The 9502-nt window shown below is 40.2% G+C and overlaps 1 protein-coding gene across 1 annotated transcript in view; it reads left to right on the plus strand.

Annotated features, from left to right (window-relative positions):
* Positions 1–8068, plus strand: part of LOC131521389 (DENN domain-containing protein 4B-like) — a 45752-nt gene extending 37684 nt beyond the window's left edge. The window contains exons 24-28 of the mRNA XM_058746054.1: positions 721–1108; positions 1263–1362; positions 2502–2667; positions 2755–2813; positions 5747–8068. Of these exons, the coding sequence (XP_058602037.1) occupies positions 721–1108; positions 1263–1362; positions 2502–2667; positions 2755–2813; positions 5747–5892 (859 nt within the window). The 3' untranslated portion in view covers positions 5893–8068. The remainder of the gene's footprint in view (positions 1–720; positions 1109–1262; positions 1363–2501; positions 2668–2754; positions 2814–5746) is intronic.
* The last annotated feature ends 1434 nt before the right edge of the window (positions 8069–9502 follow it).

Here is a 9502-nt window from a genome sequence, read left to right on the forward strand (position 1 = left end):
ACTTCCAAATTTTAACTGTTTTAATCATTTAAAAGATAAGGGACATTCTACTTTGCTTTGAGAACCTAAAAAAAATCACATTTTCAGTCCATTTGGTAGTTCTGTGATCAGTGAAAGAACAATGAAAGAATCACTGTCTGAAATACTGCTGTCACAACAAACAACTGTTTTTCCAAACTCAAAAATATATTTAAAAAAATTCTTAACAAATATATGAAGTTTGTAATTGTTTCTGCAACACAAGATTTCTTATGATTTTATATAATTTGCTTTTGTCCAGTTCTGCATATCTAAGAAAATTTTATAAATGCGCAAAATATATTAATATGAAAATTTAAACTAAGGTTTCCCAAAATGTGGAGTGTTATTTACATGATCTGCAGCTTTATGAACCTATGAATACATATAAAATACCAATAGAAGGATCTGAAGTACGAATGATGTGTCATATGGAATAACATGATCTCTCTGTGTGTGTGTGTGTGTGTGTGTGTCTGTGTGTGTGCGTGCGTCTGTCTGTGTGTGTGTGTGTGTGTGTGTGTGTGTGCGTGCGTCTGTCTGTGTGTGTGTGTGTGTGTGTGTGTGTGTGCGTGTGTGGGTGCATGTGCATGTGTATCTCTGTATCGGTGTGTGTGTGTGTGTGTGTGTGTGTGTGTCTCTGTCTCCGTGTGCGCATGTGCATATGTGTCTGTCTCTCTCTGTGTGTGTGTGTGTGTGCAGCGTGGAGCGCAATAACCTGAGCACGGAGGATGAGCTGGAGAATATCATGCGTCCTCCCTCCGCTCCGGATGACACACTGCAGCATCTGTGTAACGGCGTCAGAGAGACGGACTCCAGCTCTGAGACCAGCAGCCAATCGGAGAGCAGTGTGCCGTCAGTGGGCGGAGCTCCGCAGGTGACGGTGGCATACCTGAGCCCGCTGGTGCTGCGCAAGGAGATGGAGAGTCTGCTGGAGAACGAGGGCGAGGCTGTTCTCTCTCAGGTCCAGCTGCTGGACAGTCACTCCATCCTCTTCTGGAATCTGGTTTGGTACTTCACTCGTCTTGGCCTGCCCAGTAACCTGCTGCAGCTGCTGCGGACGTCTCCGCTGACCGCACGCCTCACACAGGTCTCTCTCACACACACACACACACACACACACATAAACACACACATAAACATACACGTATATACACACTCACTCACTCACTCACTCACACACACAGATACACACACACACACACACACATAGAGGAGCTCAGCTGACTGTGTTTGTGTGTCAGGGGTCAGAGGGCACGGCGGTGCGTGTGAGACTGATGTGGGACACACTGACGCCGGATTCAGAGCAGTGGCCGCCGCTCTACATGCTCTGGAGGATTCACAGTAAGACACACACACACACACAGGGCCTAACACTCATAATACATTAAAATCTCTGTACTACTTTAACGTTCCACAATCATTGTTTTATAAAAGTCAAAATATAACATATAACAAAAAATATAACATATTACACATTAATGAATAAATCAGTATATATAAATTATTTAATTTACAAGTGTCATGTTTGTGATTTTTTAAAAAAAAATGTATTCATGTAAGCTATAGCTTCTGAACTTTAACAAAACATACTCATGATTTTATGACACCAATTAACTACTTTATTTAATCAGAAACACAGTCTAAATGTTATTTGTGTATTTAATTTTAATTTCATTAAAAGTAGGCCAACAGCGCCCCCAGGGGAGGCTGCCGCTGCACGTACTATTACCGTTTACTCTATCATACACCAAATGCGTCATTCTGTACTGCATTCTCAGACTAAATGCAGCGATCCAAAACAGTGAATCTAATCACCATTCAGGCAAAACTTTGCTTCAAGAATGAGCCACACTGCTGACGTGATCTAATCGCTAGCACACCCTGAGCACATGTGAGTTAACGTATTCCTCTTATCTGCAAGACATATCAGCTTAATTTTTCATATCAGGCCAACATGTACATTTAAAGCCATTATCGGTAGGTTTCGATATCGGTCAGATAATATCGTGCATCCCTAGTAAAAATATTGGTTTCCCCGGTAACGCTGTATACAAAGCAGCACTGCGCTTACAAACACTGCTTTATGAAATAGAAATTAAATCGACCAATCACCGCAGATTAGCGTCAGGCAAAGGAGGGGTTTGGAAAAATGAATCATTGAGCGAATCATTTGGGAGTCGTTGAGCATGTAAGGTAAAAATAAATGCATATTTTAAGACAATGAAAGTGTTTTTTGACCGTGCATGCATGTCAGCCTGTTGTTGGGGACTCCCAAAACCAAAATATGAACCTTTTTAATAACCCATAATAGTGTTTTTTAACGTAACTATTCCGGGTCAAAACACATGAATGAGGGTAACACTCGGCAAGTGTCAAATGCAAGTAAAAATCAGCACTAGCGAGTATATATAATCACCTACATTATTAATAATCTGCTGATTCCCGTTATTGATTGATGTGATTCCCCTCCTGTCCTGCAGGTGGCGTCCCCATGCGCAGCTACAGCTGGCGGCATCACAACCATCCCTTCAGCCTCAACTTCCTGGAGGAAGTGCTGCGGTGGATCGGCATGAACGAGGTACACAAGGCCATCACGCTCTTCCTGGATGCGGTTGCTAAGCAGCCTGGCACTCCGCGGATACAGAGGTGAGGTGTGGTGATGCTCAGGTGATGCTCAAGTGAGTCTGAAGCTCACAGGCACTGACTTGTGTTTGTGTTTGTGTGGATCTGCAGGAGTCTGTACAGAGAGATGCTCTTCCTCACGCTGGCCGCCATGGGCAAAGATCATGTCGGTGAGTCGCGCAAAACCAGCAAACTCCAATAAAAAACAGCATTTATTTTTACATTTATTTTTATTTCTGTTTTAGAAAGAAAACTTAAAGCAATAGTTCAACAAAAAAAATACTCTCAGGACATCCAAGATGTAGGAGACTTTTTTTCTTCAGTAGAACAGTAAAGAAGATTTTTAGCTGAAACCATGATCCTTGGCGATTCATAAAATGCAAGTCAATAGCTACCGTCACTTTGAGAGACAAAAACGCATATACAGGCAACACAAAATTAAAAATTGACTCCTGACAATGTATATTAAGGTCTTATGAAGCAAAACAGTCAGTCTGTGCAAGAAACTGAACATTATTTACAGCATTATTTCCTGTAATCCAGTGCCTCAAACAGGAAAATATCAGATTAGATTAATGTATGTGTATGTGTGTGTGTGTGTGTGTGTGTGTGTATGTAGTATGGATATGTATGCATCATTGAACAGAGTGCAAGTAATGAGGTAGAAGAACAGAGACCAACTCAATGCAAATTACTGTAAATATAACATAAGGTGCAAATGAGCAAGTGTAACACAGAAGATGCATTATACAGGGCCCTATTTTAACGATATAAGCGCATGGTCTAAAGCGCAAGGCGCAGGTGCACTTAGGGTGTGTCCGAATCCACTTTTGGTAGTTAAACGACGGGAAAAACGGTCTGCGGAATTTGCAAGAGCAAACACTGAACGCGTCTCCAGAGAGGAATCGGAGCTCCTCGTGCGCGAGGTAGCCTAATTCTGATACATGTAATGACTATCCATTATGATATGTAGGCATTATTATATTTATGTAGCCTGCACAATAATAATCTTTTACATTGCAATCCTTTAATTTTTTATATTTGGCATGTTTGTGTGCTGCTGCGCGTCCCTGTGTGTGTAATAAGCAGAGTGTTCGCATGTTGTGGACCAGCCTATAGGCGCATATTACTAACGCGCTCTTTAAATAACAAAAAAATACTGCGCCATTGACTTTAGACCAGGTTTTAGTTGGTCAATGGCACAGTCTATTTCATTTGCCTCCAAATAGCAACGTACCAATAATGCACCTGAACACACCTCTTTTTTAGACCAGCACGCCCATGAGCGCACAAATGGGCGCAAATGCATTTGCTATTTAAACAACGTGGCGCAGGACGTGAAAATGATAACTGCATTGGGTTGAAACTAGCAAAAAACACTTGCGTCGTGCCTGGCGCTGTGTTGCGCTGGGTGTATGATAGGGCCCACTGAGTGAGGTAAATCAATAGTGTATATTTATGTATGGCCAGTGACCATAACAGTGCAAATGGCATTAGGAGGTAGTAATGTGCAAAGGAATTTGCAAAATATCAGGAGGCATAATAATAAACATTGTAAGTGTGCATAGAAGACAGGATATTGTACAGAGCGTCTAGGATGTAGTGTTCTGCGTCTGAGATTAGAGTTCAGTAGGCTAACAGCTGAGGGAAAGAAACTGTTCCTGTGTCTGCTTGTGGGGGGATGTGGGGGGACAGATGAGCTTCCCTTAGTTTCCTAAGGAAGTAAAAGTAAAAGAGGTGTTGAGGGTCCAGGAAAGATCCACAGAGAGATGGACACCAAGGAGCTTGAAGCTAGCCACATGCTCCACTTCAGCTCCATCAATGAAGATGGGAGTGTGTGTATGGTTCTTCCTGGTTCGCCGGTGATTTACTATCAGCTCTTTGGTCTTCTGGGTGTTGAGTGCAAAGTTGTTGTTGGCACACCATGCTGCTAAATGCTGAACCACCGTGATTTCATCTGCAAACTTGATTATGGAGTTAAAGCAATGCACAGGTATGCAGTCGTGAGTGAAAAGGGAGAAGAGGATTGGGCTCAGCACAGAGCCCTGTGGTACACCAGTGTTTAAAGTGAGGATGGAGGAAATGTGGTTACTGATTCTAATAGACTGTGGTCTGTTGGTGAGAAAGTCCAGGGTCTGGTTACAGAGGGAGGGGCTGATGCCAAGATCAGTGAGCTTGGAGATCAGTTTGGATGGGATCACAGTATTGAAGGCGGAACTGAAATCAATGAAAAGCATCCTGACGTATGTGTTGTTACTGTCCAAGGAGTGGTTGAAAATGTTTGTGAAGACCTCAGCCAGCTGATCTGCACAGGCCCTAAGCACTCGGCCAGGGATTCTTTCAAACAGTTTGTTTCAGTGAACTGGTTCAATTCACTAGTTCATTTACGCAATCATGCAATGGTGTAACGTATTAACAATTATATTATTAAATCACCCAATAATGATGTGAAGCGTGGATGTTTTTCATGTCTAAAGCATATAAAGTGAATACTAGTCTTCATCAGCTCACCTTTGTACATAAGCAAAGAGAAACCATAAAAAGTTCAGTCCGAGTCGAGTCAGGGATGTAACTGTTCGTGTTAGTATTGTGACAAGTTTGTACATAATGTGTAGCTGTTCTTGTGTTTTATACGCACCTCCTGTGAAAATGAATTTCCTCTCTGAGGACAAATAAATTATCCATCTATCTATCTAGCTGACAAAATAGAACCGGTTCAAAAGAATGATTAATTCGTGAACTGAACCGCTTGCCCGAGGTTCTGGATTACAGGTAATAATATTGTAAATAATGATCAGTTTTTTGCACAGACTGAACGTTTTGCTTCATGAGACCTCAATATATCATCAGGAGCCACGGGGATTCATTTAGTGTTGTCTGATATGCTTTTTTGACTCTAAAAGTGATGGTAGCCATTGATTTACATTTTATGAATTTACCAAGGACATGGTTTCAGCTAAAAATCTACTTTAATGAATAAAACAAAGTCACCTACATCTCGCATGGCCTGAGAGAGAGTAAATTAACAGCGAATGTTGATTATTGGGTGAACTATCGCTTTAATGATTATATATTTATGTTTTATTATGTTGTGTGTCCGCAGCTTCGTTTGACAAGCGTTATAAGACGGCGTACCAGCGCCTGAGCAGTTCTCTGGGCCGAGAGGAGCTGAGGAGGAAGAGAGTCCAGCCGCCCAGTCCTAAAGCCGTCGACTGCAGACGCTGCTTCCTGCTGCCGCTGGAGTGCTGATCTCACACACACACACATACACCACATACACAAACACACACTCCGCTCGTCTCGTCTCGTCTCGCCGTCGTCTTCACGCTGCTTGAGGAGGAAACGCAACACACAGTCTGAGCGCTTTTGCTGGTACGCTCACTGCAGACGCCGCTGTGCATTATGGGAATGTGTGACCCTTTCACCAAAACTGCTTCTGTATCCCACAATGCCGAGCAAACTTACACCCGACCGCCCCTCGGACGATTTCATAGGATCTGATGTGGCGTCTGAATTTACCTCGTTTATTTCTGTTGGTTTGATTTCATGGAACTCAAAGATGAAGATCCGGGTGCATACGCCGGAAGGCATCATGGGAGTTTGTTGAGATGATTCTGCACTGAAGTGACGCTCTGAGCTTCTTTATGTTTGTGTGAGATGTTTCCCGACCAGCAGATCCATCATCACTGTTCTGGACAGAAGAGTTACTCCGTAAACTAATCTGGTCAGGACTAGTTAGATCCTCTGAATGTGTTTGTGTGTGTGTGTGTGTGTGTGTGTGTGTGTGTGTGTGTGAGAGAGAGAAAGCAGTGCTGCTGTTGATCTACAAACACAAACAGGTTTTATTTAGTCATTTTAAAGGTAGTCATGTGATGCGGTGTGACTGTAGGAGGATCCTGGAAAATCATGACTTCCTGTGACGCTCTGATTGCTCTGACCGTCAAACACATTCACCTCCAAACTCACTCGTGTGAAAAACAGATCATTCATCGTTCTGTCGTCATTTCCTCTCATTCAGACCTGTGTGAAGAGATTCTGAGAAACGAACCAGTGTTTTCTGTTGATATAACGTAAATCAGTGGAGTCCGGTGTTGTTTGGTTCCCAACGTTCTTCAAAATACAGTTACATTTATTCATTTATCAAATTATCTATTTTTAAAACATCAAAAGAAACACAGTCATCAGGTTTGAACAGCATGAAGGGAGTAAATGATGACACGATGATGATTTTTGGCTGAACTTTTACATCATGGCTGAATTTGTAGATTTTATTTATGCTGTTTTCAATCCTGTTTGATAATAATGTTTTTTATTAATTATTTTTTTTCTGTATACAGTAGGAGTCCAGGACATAATACAAAATTAAAAAAGGAACTAGATACATTCAATCCCGCTGACTTCCTGTACATTTCACAACACATGTTTAATACCAACAGAACTAAAACAAAGTTACAGTTACAAAGTTTAATTTTCAACAATAATTTGCAATGACACCAATGATCATTTGTGTTATTGTTTTGGAGATAAATGTGTTTTTTTTTTTTTAACTATGGATAAAAAAAAGGAAATACTTTACAGTAAGATTTCATTTGTTAATGCATTAGTTAAAATGAACTGATAATAAGCAATATATACATTTACAGCATTTTTTAATGTTTGTTAATAATACAATTTTTAAAATGCATTGTTTGTTCATGTTAGTTAGCAGTACATTAACTAATGTTCACAAATACTTTTGGTTTTAATAATATACATTAGCAAATGTTCAAATTTCCATTATATAAGATGAATAAATGTTGTATTTGTATTTGTCATTGTTATTTGATGTTAACTGATGCAGTGAATGAATGTTAACAACTGAAGCTTACTGTAAAGTGTTAAGTGTGATCATCTAACAATCTAACATGTGGTTCTGTTGGTTTCGTGGTGAAGTGTGATCAGCTGCGATTCATCCGCTCTGGTTCTGTTGTGTCGGGAAGCGTCTCTCTCTCGTTTGCTCTTCTGATCGTGTTTCCTGAGTTTTTTGTGTTTGTCTGAGTTTCTTCTCCTGGAGTGACACGGCTGTGATCTGTGTTTATAATCACCGTTACAGAGGAAACGCTCGTGACTGTAGGATTGATGCCACATTCATTAGTCTTAATTTTATTAAGGAGGAATATGAAGCTGCTAGAAGAGTTTTAGTGGCATTAGAGGAAGTGATGTCAGAGGAAGCTGTAGTTTGTGCTCTCATTCACTGCAATAACCACGGAGCAGCCGAGCTTCACTGCAGCATGAACGTCTGCATTTATCAAGAGAACAGAGATTATAAAGCTATATTTAAGTTTTCATGTGTTTGCTGTGCTAATTTATATTGATGTGACCTCTGACCTTTGTTGTGAATGTTGTTTTGTTTTTTCTTTTTTAAGAAAAGAGTTTTAAGAACCAACATCCTGTGTGTTTCTTCAGATCACTGCCATGTGAGTTTGTTATAATTAGCACGAGACTTTTGATTATACATACATACATACTTATACATGTGTGTGAAAACAAATATTTATCAATTATTGCATGTATAAAATTAGAAAAATATTTAGTGAAATATAGCAAAAGAATCGAAAGAATATAAGTAGCACAAGTATAAGGAAAACAAAAACATTTAATGTGTGTACAGTGTATATATATATATATATATATATATATATATATTTATACAGTTGCAAGAAAAAGTAAGTGAACTATTTTCAATTTTCCAGTTATCTGCATAAATTGGTCTTGAAATTTGATTTGATTTTCACCAAAGACAAATATCAACAAACACAATATTTCTAAGCTGATAAAACACAAACAATCATCATCTTTCATGACTTTGAGCACACTCATTAAACACACAAAGTGATGGTGGAAACTGTAAGAGAAACACTAGGCTTCTGGTGTCACTAAATGCCAATTGGAGTCAGATGTTAGCAAACCACGAGTCCAATCAATGAAACGAGAATAAAGGTGTGGTTTAGAGCTTATATAAACACCAAAACAGTGTCATTCGCTGATGTGAGCCATGCCTCATAAAAAGAGCTCATGCGTGTAGCTGCAAAGGGTTACAGAGTAACCTCAAAGACTTTAGATATTCAGCAGTCCATGTCTATAAATTGGTACTGTGACTCCTTTCCATAGAAGTAGGCCAGCTAAGATCTCTTCAAAGGCACAACGCAGAAAGCTCAAAGAGGTGAAAAAAAGACTTGAAGGATTCATTGAAGCTGGTTAACATCTCCGTTCATGAGTCAACCATACGTAAAACACTGAACAGGCATGATATCCATGGAAGGACACCACGAAGGAAGCCACTGCTCTCCAAACAAACACTGCAGCACACCTAAAGTTTGCCAAAGACCACCTTGACACTCCAGAACACTACTGGGGATGCCTTGTGGGCAAACAGAACTAATTGGGAATATCTGGAGTTAAGGAGCTCCTATCTACAGTATGTCTACCCTACTTCGCGTGTGCCGACATCATGAATCATCTTGGCTAGACTGCGGAGATGTGGCAGAGGAATACAGTTCATAAACCTACGCCGTGTGGATACACTAACATCAGTACAGGCCAGTACTCAACATGACACTTTTGATTGTACTGTAGCGACTCTAGCATTCGTCAATGCCAGATCTGTTGCAAACACTACATCTATTTTAAATGATTTCTTCGTATCATGAAGATTAGATTTTTTTTTTTAAATTTGTTACTGAAACATGGCTTAATGTTGGAGATATGAGCCCTTTTCTCTGATCTTTTACCTATGTACTGCAACTTTAACACCTCGAGAACTGCTGGTCAATTTTTAGCATCAATTTTTAAAAACAAGTGGAAATGCTGATTAACCCCT

Source organism: Onychostoma macrolepis, chromosome 16 (genome assembly GCF_012432095.1).
Source record: "Onychostoma macrolepis isolate SWU-2019 chromosome 16, ASM1243209v1, whole genome shotgun sequence".
Classification (NCBI taxonomy): Eukaryota; Metazoa; Chordata; class Actinopteri; order Cypriniformes; family Cyprinidae; genus Onychostoma; species Onychostoma macrolepis.